Source organism: Macrotis lagotis, chromosome 2 (assembly GCF_037893015.1).
Source record: "Macrotis lagotis isolate mMagLag1 chromosome 2, bilby.v1.9.chrom.fasta, whole genome shotgun sequence".
Taxonomy (NCBI): domain Eukaryota; kingdom Metazoa; phylum Chordata; class Mammalia; order Peramelemorphia; family Peramelidae; genus Macrotis; species Macrotis lagotis.
Genome location: NC_133659.1, coordinates 75369113 through 75392700, shown reverse-complemented (window position 1 = coordinate 75392700; position 23588 = coordinate 75369113). Strand labels below are relative to the sequence as shown.

At 34.5% G+C, this 23588-nt stretch overlaps 1 protein-coding gene across 4 annotated transcripts in view; it reads right to left on the bottom strand.

Annotated features, from left to right (window-relative positions):
* Positions 1-23588, bottom strand: part of XPR1 (xenotropic and polytropic retrovirus receptor 1) — a 192023-nt gene that overhangs the window by 78299 nt on the left and 90136 nt on the right. For all 4 annotated transcript variants that reach the window (XM_074222176.1, XM_074222173.1, XM_074222174.1 and 1 more), the window contains 7 exons: positions 23427-23528; positions 20871-21094; positions 8298-8447; positions 7754-7837; positions 6149-6230; positions 744-934; positions 402-581 (listed from right to left, as the gene is read on the bottom strand). In XM_074222176.1, the coding sequence (XP_074078277.1) occupies positions 402-581; positions 744-934; positions 6149-6230; positions 7754-7837; positions 8298-8447; positions 20871-21094; positions 23427-23528 (1013 nt within the window). The remainder of the gene's footprint in view (positions 1-401; positions 582-743; positions 935-6148; positions 6231-7753; positions 7838-8297; positions 8448-20870; positions 21095-23426; positions 23529-23588) is intronic.

Below are 23588 nucleotides of genomic sequence, written 5' to 3'. Positions count from 1 at the left end.
AGTGGGCTCTGATCTATATTTCTCTAAATGCTCTGAAATCTGATTTCTAAAAATCTATGGTGGATATCAAACTATTTCTCCACTTTCCTCTATCACAAATTCTAATATAGACTGGTCATGTTTCTCAAAAGTTCTCATCATTACAACTTCAGGAACCAGCTCTTCATAGATGACTAAGCTCTGACTGCAATATTAAGCACACACACACACACACACACACACACACACACACACACACACACACACGTGTATCCATACCCACATTTATTGAGTAATTGGTTGATGGAGATAATTAAATAAAATTGTGTATAAACAACAGTTTGAGGTCAGGTCTAAAAAGCATGTTTAGCTTCAAATTATATTTATGGTTGTGTTTAAAATTCTACACCTGACAGACTTACCAAAAGTTTAAGCAGCCAAAAGCGGGACTTGTAGTAGAAGGTTTTGGTGGGGTTGATAAGAAAGAGAACCATAAATCCATAGAGTGCAAGGGGGTAAACTTGGATGGGAATAGCACTGATTGGAGCAAATAAGCATGCCAGCAGGCTCAAGCACCACAAGATCCCAAGGAATCCAGCAATCTGTGAAGGAAGGAGAGGAAGACAAAAGTAATGACATCCTATTGTTCATGTTTCTCTAAGTTGATTTTTGTCACAATGATGACATTTTGACAACAGATTCAAGTAACAATAAACATCTAAACTATGTTTAAAAGTGTTATAACTAGGTTTTGATCCATTTACCTCAAAAAGATGCTGATGGGATAAATTGTTGCGGGGATTGAGTTCAAATATGAGCACATGATTCACTCCTGCTTGCCTCCAACCATAGGTGTTGATGCCCAACAGAAAAAGGAACTCAATGAGGAGAAAGCCACCTCGATAGATTCTGACTAGAGGCCATATCATCTTATCATCATCAAGCTTAAATGCACCTAAAAGAATATGAAATTAAATGATTAGTGAAATACAGTATAACATTAAAAAAATTTTATTTTTTACTTACAATTTCTACTGTAGCCCTTTTTTTACCTCAAGTATGATCAACATTTTTTAGCTCTAACATTTGCAGTGAAACCTTACAAAGGGTCACACAATCTACTGGGTCTCATTTTCCATGCCTATAAAATGAAAGGATTAAACTAGATGATATCTAAGGTTCTTTAGATTACCATTGAACATCTATAAAATGGACCCCAAAATTCACCCTAAAATGCCACTTTCCTCCCTTCCAACAATGAAAATCTTATTCATCCTTTAAAGAGGAATCAAATCCCATTTTTCCCAATGAGAAAAACTGACCTAACTCTAAACTTTTGCCTTAATTTTTTAAACCACTCATTTGGCATGTAATAGTAATTATCTTGCACTACTAAAATTTTAAATTCAATCGTTAAGATCTTCCCTCCATAAATCCCTTTATTTTTCATAATGCAAAGGGGTTAAGTGGAAGCTTGTCAGTTGGCTGACAAGCATTTATTAAGTGTTTAACATGTGCTAGGTCTGGGTCTAAGTCCTACCAAAAAAAAGGCTAAAAACCAAACAACAGTTTTGCTCTCAGGGAATTGACAGTCTAAAGGGGGAGTAATATTTGTTGAAATATTTTATAAAAGGCAATTTTTTTTCTTTGTATCCTTCACATAACTTAGGTATTCAATAAGTATTTGTTGAATGAATGAGAAATGATTCCCCCTTCCCCATCTTATTTTTACAAAAGCATTTCGCTAAAATAATACCATTATCATAATAAATTTTATGTTGATCATATTCAAAGAAGACAAGACTAGTCCATTAGTAGGGCATGTGATGTGATTTATTTTTCCTAAAAGTAGTTGGAAGGTGGTGTGGTCTAGTGGAACAAATCTTGATTTGGAGATAGAACTAGGGTGTATGCACTCTGGTTCAGCCACTCATTAGTTCAGAGACACTTGGGTTTCAGTTCCCTCATCTATAAAAATTTAAGAGCTATCAATCTACAAATTATCTTATCTATTTCTCTAAATATCTACTTAAGAGATATCTAATTTAGCAAGGGGAAAAAATCTCAAAAAGACAAGAATAAATTTATCCACACACACCCACCTCTGTTTGGGGGGGGGGGGGACACATTATCTCTAAGCTATAAAGTATTTCGATGACATATTCTTATTTCTCTACTTTTATTATTTTACATTTCAGCTAAATTGTATTCCAGAAACTTTTCTACAAAGTTATATTCAGTCCTCACTGTACCAAATATCTTGATCACTTTTAAGAATAATAATAACTAACAAACAAATCATGAAAGAAGTGGCAGAATAAAAATTAAGTTGCACAAACATCTTCAAGTATAATGTTCTTAGAATCCAATAAGATAAATATAATTTTAGTGTGAATGATGATAAAAATCATGTTTACATATTCATTGTTACTGTATTTCCTTCTTACTCTCAACACCTAAAATTTTTTTATTGTTAACTAGAAAAAAATGTCCAACAGAAGCTTCAAATATGGTTAAAACTATTAAACATATTCACACATAGATTTTATAAGCAATTTTATACTCATTAACAGAGTGCAAAATTTGAAGTACATAATCAAGATTTTATTTAGAGCCTACTACATACTAGGCAACATGTTAGACACTAAATATATAGGTAGAAGTGACAGGTACAAATACAAATATATAAAAAAATGCAAAGTAATTTCATGCAGAAAGTAGTTAAGTCTGTATAGGATGTATTTATGTATGTGTGTTACATATATGCACAGAAGTCTCATATGTGAGCTTTGATGAAAACTAGGGATTAAAGAGGAGAAAGACATCTATTCTAAGAATGGGGATTATCCTGTGCAAAGGTCCACAGGAGGGATACAGAAGGCCATTCATAGGGAAGAGAAAGGACAAATGTGATTTGGCTAAAGAGCTCTTGAAGGGAAGTTAAGTGTAATCAGACTGGAAAGGAAGGCTGGAGTTAAGTTAAAAAAAAAAAAGTTAAGTAAAAAAAAAGGAATTTCTATCTGATCCATTAAAGCTTACTACACAGGAGTGGCATGACAAGACCTATGCTTAAAATTTATTACTTTGGCAGTATGTAGAGAAGAGACTGGGGTGAGTAGAATTTGAGGCAGAGAGACTAATCAAGAAGGGAAATATGAGCATAAGAAAGGAAACTACATCCTTATGAACTTGAGCAAAAACAAAAATTTCCTCCTTTCATCAAAGCCAATTTTCATAAACTAGATGGACTACATTATGTATTATCTGGTTTAAAAAAAATTCAAATTAAGTGTCTCATCTTTTTGTAACATTAAAAAATGCAATGATTTCCCCTCCTCATATATAATTAAGGTATTTACAACAAGATGGAATTATATTAAAATGAAAGTATATTCCATTATTCTTGTATTTGCCAGCTGAATATGCAAGACAGCCCAAATATAGAACAAAAGCCTTGTTTGGGTCAATGCTATTTTCTTTACTAGACTTATTTCATTTTGGACATCAGTTTAGGAGCTCATAAATTCATCATAAAAACCAACTTTTTGCTATCTTATAGACTTGCATACTTGAAACAGTGTAAACCAGATTTCTATTCATATTATTTCTTTAGGAGGGACTAGATAAAAGATGTTTTACAAATTCCAGTCCAAGGTCTCCTGTGAAAATATCATTCTATCCCACTGCTTCAATAACCACTATGAAGACAACATATAACCCTGTGCAGTGCCTTCATCTGAACACTAGACCCACATTTCCAGCTATCTCTGTGCTCCATTGACATTTGAAACTTAACCAGTTTAAAATCAAACTTACTATCTGCTTCTACCCCACATCCTAAAACAAAACAAATTTGTTTCTTCTGATTTCATCATTTCTAGTCTCATCTAGTCTCCCATGTTCAAAACTTTGATATTTCTGATATATTCCTTTGCTTCTCTATCTAATCAGTAAATCCCACCACTTGTATTATTGTAGTTTCTTTTACACTCATCTTCTCTATTCCAACCATCACTGCAAGATGGCCCTTATTACTTCATTACCAACCCTCCTGGAATTCTGCAATAGCTTCTAAATAGGACTTCTCATCACTATTTTTCTCCTTTCTACGATTTCTTTTTTTATACTGGTGCTAGAGTAATCAATCATATCATGTTACTCATCTACTCAAAAATATTAAATACTTCTCTTTGACCTCTATAGTATCTTCTATATGATATTCAAGGCTTTTTATAATGTTACTGTGTCTTACTTTTCTTTCCTAGTATGATAGTTGTCTCTTCTATATACTATAAATTCAAGCCAATTTGTCCCAAACTCTCTGTTTCTAAACAAAAACATTGTACTTTTCTGACTCTCTACTAATACTATACTCTATGGCAAGACTGTCCTTCCTCCCTCACTTCAGCTATTTAAATGCCTAGTCATCTTGTTTAAAGCCAAATTCAAAGGTCCCAAAGTCTTCCCTGATTCCCAGTTATTAAAAATCTTCCTTCCATCTATCACTTCATTTTGTGTGTCTCCAAGGAATTTATGTATCATTGTGCATTACAGTGAATTGTGTGTCAGATTTCTTCCTTAAAATAAATTCCACAAGGGAAGCGATGGTGTCTTTTTAAATACATTCTAAAAACTATCCTATGGCGTAGTGGATAAAGCACCGGCCTTGGAGTCAGGAGTATCTGGGTTCAAATCTGGTCTCAGACACTTAATAATTACCTAGCTGTGTGGCCTTGGGCAAGCCACTTAACCCCATTTGCCTTGCAAAAACCTAAAAAAAAAAAAAAAAACAAAACTATCCTAGCACATATCATAGCAATCTGCTTATAGTTCTTAATAAGTGTTTAATTTGAATTTTAGGATAACAGAATTATAGATTTAGAGAGACAGGGAGGTAGTTCAAAGTCATTCTTTTCACAGATAAAGACAATGAGACCCGGGGAAGCTAAATGACTTGCCCAATCTCATACATACAGTACAATGATTAAAACCCAAGTTCTTCTAATTCCAAAGTACTATACATTTTTCACCATACCACTAAGGAAAAGGAGTTGTAATGATTTAATTACAGTGTCTGGTTCAAGAGGGAACCCTAGAAATTCTCCAGTGAAACTTTTAAACCATAAAAACAAATTTTAAAGGTCTATTCCATCCTCTTTCTGAGGCCATTACAACTTGGGTTGAAGTACTGTAAGTGTCATTTTAAACTAGTATGAGAGATAACAATAAAAAGTAATAAGACAATCTGGACAGTGTACCACTGCCTGAAAGTGTCACTGCTTATTCATTACTCAAAGTTAGACTCTGGCTAAAAGATAACAAAGAACAACTCTTTAGAAAGTAAAATTCTATTTGGATTGTGGGGGAAGGGCACTATTTAATATAAGCGAAGGTCCAGATAATTTACATTTACTCCTTTAAACATTACTACTTTAAAATCTGAAACACTTTGAATGGAAGTCTTTCTAAAATGTATGAACTAAACTGTAATTTCTTCCTGATGACAAAGGATCATCAGTACAATCAAAACTATCCTTTACAATCCAAATTACAATCCAAAATATTGTCCTCCTAGCTCCTGAGTTAAATAAGGCTATTTGTCCCTTCATTAAATGCACTCAGACCACAAAATATTTCAAGAGCTTGCAATTCTTTTATAGGTTTTCTGGCTGCATACTTGCTTTCCTGGCATCTAATTGTATTTCCAATATATCACATAAAATATAGAGTGGCCTACCAAACCAATAACCAATGTTGTTAGCATTAGCTATAAGACAAACAGTACAAAGGCTCTTAATAAAGGCTCTCTTATGAGTAAAATGCATAAGCATTTGAAAATCTTTGTTACCAACTTAAGTCCTGATCTTTGGTTATATTTTAGAGGGCTGAAGGGAACTGAACTTTGAATAAGAGAGATATTACTATATAAAGAAAGCACAAAATTATAAAGACATTTAAAAAGTCATTTTCTACAGAACAAAGTACACCAAAGTATCTTTAACTCTTTAATTAATAAACCCAATGACAAACTGAATAATCAAATTTTTCTCATAAATTTGTTTAGCACACATATTTATGTGTAGAACATATAAACATATCCTTTACACTCACCTATTCCTAGCTTCAGATTCAATCAAAAGTGATTTTATTCAAGGTAGAAGATGCCTACCTGTGAGCACAAGGGCAACATTCAGCACGATGAAAATTCCACAAAAGAGGCCAACTCTAAATGTAGTCCATGCAGGGGCAGGCTGAGGATAGAAAGGAAAAAAAAATTTAGTTCAATAGCAGAGAATACTTAAAATCATAAGACATTCAGTTCAATTCAATTCAATCCCCAAAAGAAGTTGCTCAGAACCCAAAGGCACAAGCAATAGAGTACTTGTCATCAAGAGGCCCATATTCTACTTACTGGGAGGTGAGAGAAGAGTTAACTAATATAGAGAGGAGTGATACAAATTATATACAGGTAATACACATCATTTCAAGAATATTAACACCTGGGTAGATCAAGAAAGTCTTGACTTGGCTTTGAAGAAAGTTCTAGGTCTAAATTGCGGAGGTAGGAAAGAGAACACTTGAAATGGTTGGTCGGAGGTAGGAAAGAGAACACTTGAAATGGTTGGTCAGTTGTGCTAAGACAAAACAAAAGTGGATGAAAGACTGTAGGTGGAAAAGTTGCTAGTAGGTCAGTTTGACTAGAACATTGAAAATGTATGCCGGGAATCATAAAATAGATATGGAAAAGGAGGATGGAATCATCCTGTTGAAGGTTTTATGTGTCAGAGTGAGGGGGTTTCTGTTTTGTCCTAAAAGCAATTGGTAGCAACTGAAAAATTTTTAGTAGGGAAACAAAATGATCCAATTTGTATTTAAGGATTATAAATTTGACAACCAGATGGAGAATGTATTGGATAAGTAAAGACTGGAATGATTAACAATTATATTATTACAGTAGTGAAGATAAAAGGTTATGAAAGGCTAAAGGCTAAAGTTGATGAGAGTGAAATCTGACCTGAAATAATTTGCAATGAAGTATTTGTGATGAACTGAGACCCAGAAAATTCACATAAAAGGTTCTTTAAGAATCTCTTGATGAGCTTGGGAATGGGGTAGGAAAAAGGGAAGGGGGGAAAAGTCTACTATGTGCTAGGGCTAACTTTGCAAATATTTCATTTAATCATCTCAGTAAGTCCAGGGGGGATGTGTTATCCTCACTTCACAAATGAGGAAACTTAGGCAAAGAGATTTTTTTTTAAGTGACTTGCCCAAGGTCACACAGATAAGTGTCTAAGGCCATAATCAATCCCAGGTCTTCCTGACACCAGATAGGGCATTCCATATACTGCACCATCCAGTACCCAAAAGAAACAATATTTTACAATGATTGTATATACAAAGATTTGTTTGAATTCTTATATCTTCTTTTCCCCTTTCCTGATTGGAGGTATTAAAACTGTCAAAACATTTTAAAAACCCAGCAATCAAAATGGTATTTCTTGTTATTATTCCTACTATTAATATGCATGTGCTGAAAATTTTTAAACTAAAAACTCTTCAAAGTAAGGAACTGTAGCAGTTTGTTTAATTTTGTACAGCCTGTAGTCTAGCACCACTCAGTCATGATTAATGCTTGCAATCCTAGGTCTTTGAAATCTTGAACTAAAAGAGAATACAAAGATGTTATGTAGTAAAAAAAAAAAACATTCCACAATTAAACAGTCTAGTTTAGAAATTAAGTACATCAGCTAAGATACTAGCAATAATTCCTAACCTGAGCTGCTCCCAAAGGAGGAACTCGTAAACGCTTCATGGCCTTCTGTCTATCTCCTGCTTCAAGATCATTGGTCACCACAGCCTAGGAAAAAAATTGAATTTTAATATAGTTCATCATACTCACATGAAAAATGTCTAAGTTATAAAGCAAGACCTAAAATGCCTCTATAATGTATTCTGCTAATTTGTGAACATTTCTGGTGAAGTAAAAAAAAATTAAAAATTCACAAGGTAAATAATTCAATCAACATTAGAAAACATCAAATTTCTAATTACAAAAAAGAAAACAAAGATGACACAGCGTGTATGATCTGGATGGAACCTTAAAAGTTAGGCAGTTACAACTCCCTCATTTTATAGGCGAGAAAACAGACTCAAAAAGACCAAAAAAGCATGGTCCAAGGTAGAAAAAAGCCAGACAGGAAAAAAATAAGACACAAGGGTTAAGAATATCTGGTGTGGGCAAGCCACTTAACCCCATATGCCTTGCAAAAACCTTAAAAAAAAAAGAATATCTGGTACAATAAGGAGAACTGTTGTACCTCTGTTTCAGAGATAAGCTGGTTGATTTTCTTGCATGTGTAAAATGGTGCCACTTCCACATGGGCCACTCGCCAATCTGCTCCACGAGATGTATCCAGGATCTTGTCATGCTTTTTGAGGATTTTACGAAACCCTGTAAAGTTGAGATTCTAAAAGAAATAATGAGAAACAACATTCTAAGTTCTATTAATCTAAAAGAAGATTAAATGGAATTTTCACATATATCAAAACAAATTTGATGGGGTTAAGTTCTAACTCACAAGAAAATAGCATTGTCTCATTAATTATAATACTTATTTGGAACTTTTTTGTTAGCAATTAACTTAGGTAAGATCATAGGGAATGGAGAAAAAAGGAGGAAATAGAAATACAACAATTTATCAATGTAAAAAATGATTAAGATAAAGGAACAAAGGAAAAAAAAGGAATGAGGAACAGTACAGAAAGGGCACTCCAGAGCAATACAGGGATAGCAAAAATTTGCAGCTTAAAGAGAAAAGGAATATAAAATACAAAAACTATGTTTAGTGTTGTTAGCATTGAGATGATACTGGAAAATTATTTTCTAGTTGGACAAAACAAATAACAAAGTATAGTATAATATAAATCAAACTGAACAATTATAATCCTGAATAAGGGTTATAACTCAATCTCCCTTAAAAGGAAAATTGACTTTCCTTATAAAGATAAAGCTTTTACATTTTACCTACTATTTAAATAGAAGAAATTATGGGAAAAAAGATAAATGTATTTCATTTTATTTAAATTAGTTGTGTACAACAAAAAACAGTAAATTTAGAATAAGGCAAAAAAGTCCAAATAAAAAAAAATTTTGACAAGTATTTCTGATAAAAGTGTGTCAGAATATATTAAATAAAAGTGACAGAAACATGGAGGGGAAGATCATTCTTTGCATGAGTATAATAAGTGGTTAAAGAGATAGGAATAGGCAGTTTAGAAAGAAATACAAACTATAAAACAAATTGAAAAAGAATTCAAATTTTCTAATAATATGAAAAATAAAAACTAAAACAGCAAAGGTACCACTTTCATTAATTTGGCATTTATTTAAAATATGCAATTAAATGCTGATGGAGTTGTAAACAGAAACTCTTATGAAAATGCTGGTTGATATGATGGATGCAGCTTCTCTCAACTGTTCAGAGATCAAAGACAACCCTGGGAGACCTGTTATAGACAATGCTATCTATATCCTGAGGAAAAAAACCACACCAAAACATAGCATCTGAATGTATACTATGTTCACTTTTTTAAAGCTTCTCTCATGTTTTTCCTTCTTATCTCATGGTTTTCTTTTTTTCTTTAATCCTAATTCCTCTTATACAAAATGACTAATGAGTAAATATATTAAACAGAAATGTATATGTACAACTTTTACCAGAATGATCACCACCAAGGGGAGGGTGGTAGAAAAATGTGTCTTATAAATTTGCAAATGGAAGATTACTGAAAAACTACCAAAGCATGTAATTGGAAAAATAAAATAAAATGTTAACTTAAAAAAATTGCTAGATAAACTGCAAACTAATATAATCTTACTGGTAATCAATATATATTAATTAAGTGCTCCAAATCTGGTCATACCCTTTGACTCTGTAATCTCACTACTAGGTCTATATGCTAAGTTCAATTGAAGAGAAAACAAAAAGGGGAAATCTAAAAATATTCAAATTTTTGTTTCCTTATGTTCATCATGAGTAAAGAAAAACAAAGTGATATAATATCCTAAGAAAGGACATTTCTATATGACGAGACTGTTCACTTTTTTATTCTCTCAGTAAGAAAGCTAAAAGCATTTCTTTGTATAACAGCAATATTTTAAAATTTTCTAGTTTGACATCTAGTAAGGATATCATACTGGTTATAGTTAGGTTCTTCCATAGATGTCAACCATTTTATCATTAGACCAAGATCACATGTTAAGACTACACTTTTAACAACATTCAGAAAAGTATCTTCTGTTTTTTTTAATCAATTAGTTGTTGTCATGGTTGAAGTTGAGGAGGGTTTGATGGACAAAAGATCATTTTTAATTTTTGATTGTTTTTACAGGTCACCATTGCCAAAAAACAATACATTAATTGGTTACTCTGACATTCTTTCAATGAGTCTCTCCATATTTAGGATATCCTTTAAATGATAGACATGGTCTATCATCTATTCTTTTTTTAAAAAATATTTTACTGGGGACAGAGCCAAGATAGCAGCATGAAAGCTGAGTCTCCCATAAGGTCTCCCACAGACCACTCCAAATACCTTTAAAAAATGACTCTAGTCAAATTCTAGAGTAGTGGAACCCACTCAGAAAGACTGAGTGAAACAGTTTTCCAGCCAAGACAACTTAGAAGATCTGTAGGAAGGGTCTGTTACACTGGGGTCAAAAGGGCTCGCAAAGCATATGGGGCTGATCTGGAGTAAACCAGCTCCAGCCATCCAGGAACAGTCTGCAGGCCACCTGGATCCATGGCAGTGGGGTAGTTTCTAGATCTCTCAGTCCAGGGATTGCCAATTTGACAAGTCAGTGAGAAAACTCTGCTGCATCAGAGTGAGAACAGAGCCCGGTCCAGCACAGGCCTCAGTGCAGACCCTAGTGCAGGTCCAGCCTCAGGGGCTCAGAGCAGGACTGGGGAGACACCCAGCAGCTGTTCCCAGAGTGCTCAGCCCAAGATGGTTAGGGGATCAGGAGAGACTGTAGAGGTCTCTCCGCTATCCCTGGGGCAGGACTCTATGGCTTTGCCCATTCTCAGACCCAGGTTGCAGCTCCAGGGCAGAGGGGAGGACTTCTGGCCATCCACAGACCAAAGCCTAGGCCAAGAGAGCTAGCTGTCTGAGTCTCTCATAAAATCTTGAAGGAATTGAGGTCCTGAAAACAGCTGCAAAAACCCTCAGAAGTTTGGAACAATGCACCCTCCTCCCTGGAAGCAAAACCCTATCTTAATAAAGAGTAAAATCAAGTCATAGGCTAGGGAAATGAAAACATAACGAAAGAAAAAGAATCTGACCATAGACAATTACCTTGGTACTATGGAAGATCAAAATATACCCTTGGAAGAAGATAACAAAGTCAAAGCTTCTGTATCTAAAACTCCAAGAAAAATATGAATTGATCTCAGACTATGGAAGAGTTCAAAGAAGAGTAAAGGAGGAGAGGAAAAATTGGGAAGAGAAATGAAAGTGACATGGAAAAATCACAAAAACCAAGTCAGAAGCTTGGTGAAGGAAATACAATAAAATATTTAAGAAAATAACATCTTAAAAATCAGTTTGGATCAAATGAAAAAAACAACCCAAAAGCAAATCCAATGAGGAGAAGATTACCTTAAAAAGTGGAATTGACCAGATGGAAAAGAAGTTAAAAAAGTTCTCTGAAGAAAATAATTCTTTCAAGTGTAGAATGGGGTTAAGGGAAGCTGATGACTTGGAAGAAATCAAGAAACAAGTTAAAACAAAACCAAAAGAATGAAAAACTAGAAGAAAATGTGAAATATTTTATTGGAAAAACAATGGACCTGGAAAACATTTCCAGAAGAGCTAATTCAAAAATTATTGGGCTACCCAAAAATCATGACCAGGAAAAGAGCCTAGACTTCATTTTTCAAGAAATAATTCAGGAAAATTTCCCTGATATCCTAGAAGCAGAGGGTAAACTAGAAACTGAGGGAACTCTCTGAACATATCATGAAAAAGATCCCCCAAAAATAACTCCCAGGAATATTATAGCCAAATTCAGAACTCCCAAGTCATGGAGAAAATATTACCTGCAGCCAGAAAGAAAGAATTTAAATATTGTGAAGCTTACAGTTAGGAATTCACAGGACTTGGTACCATCTACATTAAGGGCTTGTAGGGCTTGGAATATGATATTCTGGAAGGCAAAAGAGCATGGAATACAGTCGAAAATCAAAATCCACAGCAAAATTGAACATCCTCTTTCAGGTGAAAAGATGGACATTCAATGAAATCGGGGACTTTCAAACTTTCCTGATCAAATGACCAGAGCTGAACAGAAAATTTGATCTCTGAGTACAGAACATATAAGACAGTAAATGGGAAGGACTAATCATGAAGAACTTATTGATTTTAACTGTTTGTATTCCTGCATGGGAAGAAGATATTGATAACTCATATGAACCTTCTCATTTATAAGAGTGGTTAGAAGGAGCATATATAGACAAGACACAGGAGGGAACTGAATATGAAGGCATAAATATTAAAAAGATGGAGTTAATGGGAGAGACAGGAATATGCTGGGAGATAGGGGAAAAAATAGACATTTCACATAAAAGAGGCAAGAAAAAGCTTTTGCAGTGGAGTGGAAGAAGGGAAGGGAAGGGAAGGGGGAACTGAGTGAGCCTTATTCTCAGAAATGGCTCAGAAAGGAAAAGATATACATATATACATACATACTCAATTGTATAGAATCTATCTTACCCTAGAGGAAAATAAAGAGAGAAAGGGGATGGGGAGAGGAGGGGGTGAAGGTGACAAAAGAGAGGGTAGTCAGATACAACACACTTTTGAGGAGGGACAGGGTGAAAAGAGAAAGAATACAATAATTGGGGGTGGGAGGAATAGGATGGAGGGAAATACAATTAGCAACAGAACTGTGTGAAAAAAATATTGAAGCAACTTCTGTGATGGACTTATGATAAAGAAAGAGCTGATGGTATCTGAATACAGACTGAAGCACAGTTTTTTTTCCTCTCTTTATTCTTGAGATTTCTCTTTCTTTGTGTGCATGTGTGTGTGTGTAGGGAGGGATTATGTTTGCTTTTACATCATGAATATTGTAGTAATGTGTTTAATATCTACACATTTTTAAGCTACACCAAGTAACTTGCTTTCTCAATGGGAGGAGGGAGTAGGGTGGGGGGAAAGGAGAGAATTTGGAACTCAAGATTTTGAAAACAAATATTGAAACTTGCTGTTGCATGTAGTTGGGGTAAAGAAAAATTTTTTAAAATAAATATTTTAAAACAACAACAAAAAACACATCTTCAATCCCCAGACTCCAAGATTATATATTTCAGAAAGGTGGTTGATCCTTATTGGTAAAGGGAATGAAAATATATTGATGAAATCACTAGTCAAAACCAAAGACTTGTCTTACAGTGCTGTTTGTGAAAAAAGTTGCAAACCTTAAAATGCAGTGAAAAGTGAGTTATTATTATTAACTTTCAGGTTCCTTTTTAATCAAAGAGATTACAGCTAAAAACCTAAGAGTAAGACTAAGAAAACCTGCTTAAAATGCACTAATTAGAATTCTACTTATATTGCTATTTTCTATTTACTTACTTGAACTAAAATCTGACTTCATTAAAAATTATTTCTAAGAACCATTAAAAAAAGAATTGAAAATTGAGGGATTTCTCCAATTGGGGAATGGCTGAACAAATTGTGGTATGTGAATGTTATGGAATACTTTTGTTCTGTCAGAAATCGTGAGTGGTCAGACTTCAGAGAAGCATGGAAAGACTTGCATGAGCTGATGCTGAGTGAAGTGAGCAGAACCAGGAGAACACTATAAACATTAACTACAACATTATGAGATTATCAATTATGATGGTCACAGGTCCTCTCAGTGGTTTGGTGCTCAAGGGCAATCCTGAGAGACCTGTTAAGAAAAATGTCATCCACATCCAGAGAAAAAATTATGTAGTCTTAATGCAGAGCTATGTTCCCTTTCTTAAAACATCTTTTATGTTTTTCCTTCTTTTTGTCATATTTTCCCCCTTAGTTCTAATTCCTCTTTCACAACAGGACTAATATGGAAATATGTTAAATATGATTGTACATGTACAACTTTTACCAGACTGGCAGAAGGAAGAGAAGGGAGGGTAGTAGAAAAATGTGGAACTCATAAACTTGTACAAAATGACAAGAAGACTTGAATAAAAGAGAAAAAATTAATATATTTCAGTCTGTATTCAAACAGTATCAGTTCTTTCTCTGGAGGAAGGTGGTATCTACCATTAGTCCTTTGGGTTTGTATTAGATCACTGGACTGCTGAGAATAGTTAAGTCATTCACAATTCAAGTACACCATTCTCCTGGTTCTGTTCACTTCAGTTTGCATTATTTCATGTTAAGTCTTTCCAGGTTTTTCTGAAATCAACTTGCTTGTCATTTCTTATAGTATAATACTATTCTATAACAACTATATACCTTAGCTTGTTCAGCCATTTTCCAAGTGATAGAAAGCCCTTCTTAGCCACCACAAAAAAAAAGCTGCTATAAATATTTTTGTACAAATAGGTCTTTTTTTTTCTTTTTTTAAAAAATCTCTGAGATACAGACCTAGCAATGATATTGCTAGATCAAAGGGTATGCACAATTTTATAGCTTTGGGGGCACAGTTCCAAATTGTATCTAGTTATAAAACTCTCCCAACATGGCAGAACTTTCTAGAAGTGGAACTCCATAGCTTTCAGTTATTCTGGGTCTTCTCCCTGACATCATGAGAAATAAGAAATAGGACATCTATTGATAAAGGGTATCTTTAGAAAATAATTTGGACTTATTTATTGAGATAAATTTCAGTCCCTTTGCCTTTAAAAGAGAAAAAGGAACAACATAAATACCATCAGAGAGAACAGAAGCATTGTTTAAGCTCATCCATTTTGCCACCGTTATTTCCTACTAATTACTATTTTGTTTCCAGTAAAGATAGGAAACTAAAGTAGAGAAATTTGCTAGAAGAATGATGAAGAGAAGTCATAATGCTGGACAGCATTCCCAGAAGGGTAACTAGAATGGCAAAGGACTTCAAGTCTGTACTATAGGAGGATCTGATGAAAGAACTGGATTTTTAAGTTAAAAGAAACAGAAGACTTAATGGGTGAGAACAAAGAGCATCATCTGTCTTTAATATCTGAAGGGTTGTCACATGGAAGAAGGATTAGATTTGCTTCATTGGCACCTAAGAACATAACACAGAACAACGGATGGAGATTTCAAAAAAAATGCAAATTTATGCTTGTGGTCAGCAAATTAGAGCTATCCATCCAAAAGTGGAACGGGCTAACTCAAAAGTTAGTATATTTTTCTTCACTGGATATCTTTAAGCAGAAGCTGGATGGCTACTTGTTTATGCTAATAGTAGAGATTCCTTTTAGAGTTTTGAGTTGGACAATATGGCTGTTTCCAACTTAGAAATTCTGGGATGGGCTGACTCTAGGAACCACCCATTGAAAGGAGATATGATAATCCCCTCTGCCATTAAAATATTAGATATACTCAGATGCATTCCTTAAATTGCCCATTTCTTTTTTTATGCAATGTGAATAATTAATAAAGGAAAAAAGGATAATGTTAGAATAAAAGTTTTTGTGAAAAAAAAAATTCTCCAGAAAGAACCTCAAAACCAATGCATTTTGATTAAAGAGGTTTTCATTTTGGAAAAAAAAGTAGCTTAGAGCAAATTTTGGTTACAAATAATAATGATACCTTTACGTTTATTTAAGAAAGAATATTTCAGGGGCAGCTAGGTGGTGCAGTGGATAAAGCACCAGCCCTGGAGTCAGGAGTACCTGGGTTCAAATCCGGTCTCAGACACTTAATAACTACCTAGGTGTGTGGCCTTGGGCAAGCCACTTAACCCCATTTGCCTTGAAAAAAACCTAAAAAAAAAGAGTATTTCATAACAGCCAATTTAAAAAGGAAGTGCCTAAGAAGATTAGGTGGGATATAAACAGTGTAGCATATTACTAATTTAACAAAGGGACTCTTAGTAGAATGTGAAATGATAACCTTTTCTGTAACAAAGCAGGAGGGGATGGAATGAAATGGAAGTTTTTATTATTCTTAAAATAAAATTTAAGTTTATATATACCTGAGGTTAAAGCAAATAAATTTACCAGAAGACAGAACAAAAGCACACTAAGAAGACTTCATTCATAGTTCTGTTAAAGCTACTTTTCATTACCATTCTATTTGGAATAGTATTAAACATTAAAAAACAGAGGGAAATGAAAAGTAAGGGAGAAAAGAAAAATGGAAATTACCCAATGTAATAATAACATATTAATGCAGGCATGAGACTTAATTACTTCTACTAGAAAAAAAAATTTAGCCCTTGCCCTGGGACAGTAATCTTTTTTCTCATAAAGTCAAAATGAAAAATATAAGAAAATTAGGTCACCTCAGACCTAATACTATTTTGTGGCTCCATCAGAATAATTTTATTTCTAGCTTAACCCTTTTCCTCCTTTTTAAAAAAGTCACTGCTACAGTAAAGTTCTGTGTAGTATCACTGTATATACACAGTGGCAACAGTATAGCTGCAATAGAGTATGTGTTTATGTGGGGACAGGAAGTATCTCAAAATGATACAAAGAATGACAATGACATATATAAATTAAACAAATGACCTAAATTCCAGTAAAAATATGAAAAGGTACAATTTGGAAACAATGTAGCTGTCTATAATTTTCCATACTTCCTTTGCTTGCACTAAATATTCTGTTATAAAACGTCATCCTTTTACAGGTCCAATTTTTTATTCAACTACATGGAAGTCATGAAATCTAAATATATCATGTGATGCTTGTCCTTTATTCTAGAAGATCATGACATCAGGGAAGTGATGGCATGACAAGTACATGAATTGGATTGGAGTGAGGGAGAAACTGCTAAATCACCAGCTCTACTTTCTCCTCCAAAGCCATCTGGGTCCAGTAACCAGATATGAATTGGGATGACAAATATATCATAAATATAAAATGAATTATTACATTCAGCATTAATATGCTTTACCTAAACTTCTTCAGCTGGGAAGTAACACTGGAATAATAGAAATAAATGCAGGCATATTTCTAGAAACTGGAAAATTCCCATAAATTTTTATTTTTTTGAATGAAGTACTTCAAAGTCATATTAACGTTTTACAACTATCAAAATTGAATTTTCCTAAATCAAACCAAAAAAAGGGGCAGTTTGGTGGCATAGTAGATAAAGCACTGGTCTTGAAATCAGGAAGACCTGAGGTCAAATGTGACCTCAGACACTTAATTATTAGCTGTGTGACCTTGGGCAAGTCACTTAATTCTACTGCTCTGTAAAAACAAATTGAGTTTTCCTATATAAAACTAAATAATGTATTTTATCAAAACATATCAGAAGCTGTTTTATTTTCTTCTTCCTAATGTTCTTCCTAATTCCTCTGAGGAGTGAATCAAAATGATAGCTTTTAGGAAAAAATACTTTTAGAAATTAAGTAATAAAGTCATTAAAGTGATTGACTCAGTGCCACATAGGAAATTTCAGTTCAATATATTAACCTCAGTAGGTTTCCAACATGTTTTTTTAAGTAAGTTTTTACTAATGTCTTGTTTATCACATCATTATAGTATAATAAGTATCCTCCCTCTCTACTCATGTCTATGATTGGTGGCATAACTTGTACAGTCATGTTTATCCTAGTGAGAGGAGTGCTGTGCAAGGCATCTTTCTCACCTGCCTTTTCTAAAACCATTCCAAGGCATGGCCTAACTGATAGGAAACAGAACTATCGGTGATGGTCAGGGTCCTGCGGGAGTCTCTTGGTCGTTGACTATGATTTCTCTTTCTCCTGTATCAGTGAGGCACCTCAGTGCACCATCGGTCCTGGGCAATCACCAGCATGTGATATCTAGTGTCAGAGTGCAACAACCTGATCTATCCAGATCTGTCTCTGGATGGACAAATAGTCAGGATGGCCTTTCCTCTCAGACCGTCGAGCTCCTCAACAGTCTGATATGACAGGCAATATCTTTAACGTAAGGACAAAATCAGCTTGCTACTCAAAGTCAGAGCAGTAGAGATCTATGAACGGTGTAATTAAAATACAAATGAGAAAATGATGAAAAGCAGAAAAGTAAAACTCAAGACAGTCCGCAAAGAGGGAAGGCTCATTTGGAGCTGGAGGGGGTTAAGTAAAGGTATCAGTGGATCAGAGAAAACATCAGACAGGTGTGGGAGGAAGGTTTTTCACATAGAAGTCAACTGTGATTCACAAAGAGGAAAAGATGAGACTCTAAAGTGTAAGTGAGGAGAGACATGGGAGATCAGTGTGAGGTAGCCTCAAATCCTCAAAAGCTGGCAATAAATATCATCTGCTAAAAAGGAAGGATAGGCTTGGGATTGAAGAAAAGGTTTAAAACAGCCACAGGAAAGAAAATGACAGGAATTCAATATAAAAGAAATAAACGTATTATAGAGATGCTGATTAAACATTAGATTTCTGTAGCATTTTATTTTTTAAAAACTGCTTCATTCAGTGAATATTTTAAAATTTTAGTATTAAAAGTTATATTTTGGTTCCAAATTTCATCATAAGATAATCAGAACTAGTTAAATCTCAACTCATATTTATGGAGGAATATACTAAGATAGGGAATTACAAACAGCTCATTTTTTAAAGGTATATATTTAGCACTGCATCATATATACTTTATCAATTGCTTTTTAATCTTTATATATGTTCCAGCCTTCGTACCTTTAAACATTAATTATTAACTATAATACCTTTCTTCCTCCCTTTCTTCTTACTGACAAATTTCTAAAACTTTCATGCCAACTACTTCCATACTTATTATTCATTTTATCTTTCATTCCCTCATTACACTTTAGAAAACTCCTTATAATTCACATTATCAGCCAAATGGAATTGTTAATCACTTAAATCCATGAATAAATAAAAATGATCAAAAATCTGTGTTTCTAGAAACGAATGCACTGTTGGTAGAGTTGTGAGTTAATCCTATCATTCTGGAAAGCAAATTGGAACTTTGCTCAAAGAGCTATAAAATTGTGATCCAAAGATACCACCAAGTCTGTATTCCAAAGAAATCATTAAAAAAAAATGTCCATATGTACAAATTATTTATAGTAGCTCTTTAGGGGAAATGGCTAAACAAATTGTGATATACCAGAGGCAGCTAGGTGGCACAGTGGATAGAGTTCCAGCCCTAGAGTCAGGAGGACCTGAGTTCAAATCCGACCTCAGACATTTAATAATTGCCTACATGTATGATCTTGGGCAAGTCACTTAATTCCATTGCCTTGCAAAAAAAAAAATTGTAGTATATGAATGTAATGAAGTACTACTGATCTGGAAGAAATCATGAAAAGGTAGATTTCAGAAAAACCTAGAAAGCCTTACAAGAATTAATACCAAGTGAAGTAAGCAGAACCAGGCAAACATGGTACACATTAACAGCAACTTTGTGTGATGATCAACTATGATAAAAGACTTGAGTCTTCTTAGCAAATACAGTGAATGGGGTGGCTAGGTGGCACAGTGGATAGAGCACCGGCCCTGGAGTCAGGGGTACCTGGGTTCAAATCCGGTCTCAGACACTTAATAATTACCTAGCTGTGTGGCCTTGGGCAAGCCACTTAACCCCATTGCCTTGCAAAAACTTTAAAAATACAGTGAACAAAGACAATTCTCATCCATAGGAAAAAAAATAAGGAGTCAGAATGCAAACCAAAGCAAACTATTTTTACTTTTTTAAAGTTGGTTCTAAGACTATTTTTTTTTTTAGATTTTTGCAAGGCAAATGGGGTTAAATGGCTTGCCCAAGGACACACAGCTAGGTAATTATTAAGTGTCTGAGACCGGATTTGAATCCAGGTACCCCTGACTCCAGGGCCGGTGCTCTATCCACTGTGCCACCTAGCCGTCCCTAGTCTTTTTCTTTCTAATGGCTTTTTCTCCCTTCTTTCACATCAAGACTCCTATGGAAATGTATTAATCTATTATTTGCTGTCATAGGGAAGGGGGGGGGAGAAGGGAGAACATTAGAAAATTGTGGAACACAAAAACTTACAAACCATCAATGTTAAAAGCTATCTTTACATATAACTGGGAAACAAAAAAATAAAACAAAAAACCTTGTGCTTCTCTATTATAGGATTTGTTAAATTTTTTTTTCTTAGACACAAATGTCAAATATCATGGGGTACATTTTAATTGCTAAGTGTGATATTTTACTCATATTCACTGTGACCTATTTTCTTCTCTCAAGGTCTAAGATTTCCTCATAGTTATATTATAGCCTGAAGAGATAATCATGGATACATTAAAGGATGATGAAATTCAAAGGAAGAATCATTTTTAAAACTGGAAAAAAACAGAATTGAGATTTGAACTTTGTGATCCTGGTTTCAGTTAGAACACATACTCAGGTGCTTTTGGGAAGAATAATATGAGATTTGTTAAGGAGGGGAAAAATGCAACATTAAGCATAAATGGCATGAAAACTATAGCTTTATTTATTTATTTGAATCTAACTTACCTACATTATGGCTAGCCTCCAGAAATAAAATCAAATTGGATTAAAAAGTATGTAAAGGTGTAGAAACATCTTACTGGTCAACAAAAATTGTTGAAGACATGTTAGTACTCTGTCTTCTGCTCACTTCAGAGGGCTTAGTTATATTTTAGGATTTTGTAAGTTTGTTATTTCCTATTTGTATAACACAAATGTGATTTCTGGTCAAATGAACTTCTATTAAAGCAGTCCTTGGAGGACCAAAGCAATCCTCAGAGATTTAATAACTTATTATACCTGATAGTTCTGCAGCAGGATAAGACTGAGGTAGAACTCACTGAAGGCCAGTTTAAGGTCTCGAATGTTCCTGTGTTGAACACGTTTTTCATGGGACAGGTGAAAAACTGGATTTCTGCGCATTCGAAGTGTAGAAATAACACTTCCATCTTTCTGTACATCCAATGAGGATTGAAGTTCATTCTGAAGGGCAGAAAATCTGCGCTGAGCCTCTGCAAGCTTTTCTATAAAGAAAGAAAGAGATATTTCAAATTTGAGGAATAAATACTTACCAACTACAACCTATAGTTGTTTTCCCAGACTTTGGCAATTCTTCTGGGGCTTTAGTAAACAGGAAAAAGTCTGCAGTTTGTCTTGCAGTTTATTTCCTAGATTTTGAGGGAAGAAATGTTGACTCAATATAGAAAATTACACATCAATGTTCACAATGATCCTAAGTTGCCAGTTGATGCAAAAATTCCTCTTTTTTAATGTCAATATTCTTGGGGGGGATATGTGACCATAATCTGATACATGTACCTTCTATCTTCTGCTACATGTTTACCCTGAGGGAAATGCCCCCAAGGAATGTCCAGCTGAGTCAAGAATCTACTGAGCCAAGATTTCCTTCAGTATCACCTGATCTTCAAATTCAGGTGAGAAGAGGATAAGACCTTCCTCTGACTATATGCCTTTCATCTCCTGCTAGACATGTCTCTGAGGATCAGCAACAAGGGGACAGACTGGGCTGATTTCCATCTGGACCAGCACAAAGCAACTTTCATCCCTGCTGCCAGCCTGCCCTTCCAACAGAAGAAAACAAAGAGAAAACAAGCTTCCCTCTTGTCTTCTAGAACCTGCTATGCCTAGCTGTCAATGAAAAAGGAAGAAAGTTGGTTGTAACTGGGATTCAGTGGCCATGTAAGCTCAACTTCCCCCCTCTATTGGGCTATTTACTGACAATCTCCTACCTTCAGAGCGGAGAGAAGTACTGAAATGGGGTCTTCCATCTGACCATTTGACTTTGCTTTTCATCTTATGCTATATTACTTTTCTACAGACCAATATTCAGTCTCCTTTGGGAAAGAGGAATGGTTCCTTCCATTCAATGATGAACAGTTTCACATCTGGTCATACTTTAAATATCCCTGTGATTCTGCACCCTGCAGGTTATCAATGAAACCTCATTCTCCATCCTACATCATCCAATTCCATATTCTCCTCCTCCTCATTATTATTATTATTATTACCCCAAAAACCAAACACCATCATTCCCTTCCACTAAGCCTTCTGGATTGCCTGTTCCATAGGCAACAAACTTCACTTCATCCTAAATTTCTTCTTCTACCACTCCTTCAGTCTTTTAACTATTAGAAAAACTTAGTTCTCTCAATGACAGTTTTTAGTCAACTTTTCCACAAATGCCTATATTTTCATTCATTTCCCTTTGCATCAATGGTTGAGATAGGGGAATTAGAAGATACCTTGTTCTTCATTCTCACTTCTTCTCTCTACCTCCATCACTCAGGAGCCTCTCCTTTTTTTGAGGCTCATTTTATCCGTCTCTATCACCTAATCCTAGACTTGGTAGCTATTGTCTATAGGCTTTCAGGCTATTTCCTTTATTCCTCCATGATTTCAACATGTGGTTCATAAATTTTCTTTCTTCTCCACTTCCATACCAGTGGACTTCAATATACTCATCATGTTGACTCTTCTTCAAACACATTAATGAATTAGTTGCTCAGACTACACACTTCCCACATCCAAGTCTCACAACAGACAAACACAAAGATGGTCACACCTTTGATCTAGACATCACCCACAAAAGCACCATCTCTACATTCAAAACTAAGAACCCTTCTTATTCAACCATAAGCAATAGCTTTCCATTTTTCCCTCTTACATTCCTTTACCTGATTCTTTCTATTCTCTATTTCTGAATTAAAAGACTCTAAACACTCCAAAACTTATTGATTTGTCTCTGTTACCAGAAAAACACTTATTACTGCAAAGGTTTCAGTAAATAAAGGGAATTGGTTTTGCTTTAACTTTTGCATGAGTGGTAGTCATGATAAGGTAAAAGGATGAAGTGGGTTAAAGAAATGAGGAAAGGATAGTAGGTTTGTATGAACAGGAACTAACAGTAAGATAGTCATAAAGTACTCTTTTTTTCTAAAAGTGCACATTAGAAGGGGAAGCAAAAGGCTTCTATATAAATTCTAGTGGTTTGATAGTATCACTTGCATGTATGCCCTAATTGGTTTAGCTACCTCAAAGAACATGTGCCCATAAGAATATCATAAAAATTTAGGTAGCCCCAGACCTTGGAAATAAAAACTTAAAGTTAAAAGTGTTCAATATAGTTAAAAGTGTGCGATATGATTTATTAACTGCAAAAAATTTAAATGATATGGTAGAACTTCTATTTTTCCTATCAGAAGAATTAGCAATCAAGTATAATATTGAAAAGAAATGCTACTGCACTTAAGGTAAAAGACATAGATTTGGCTTAGACACAGGTCCAGAAGAATTTCTTCTTCTTGAAGTGTAGTATCAAAAAGAAATATTGCTCACCTGAATAAAAGGTATTTATTTTGGCAAGTTCCTTTTCACAGGTTTGGAAAAATTTCTCTTCAAACTTGGCAAAATACCTCTTCACCGTATCTTCATCTGTAACTGAAATGCAAGAAAAATAATTGGTATACAATTAAAGTCTGGGAAGATTATAAAAGTGGG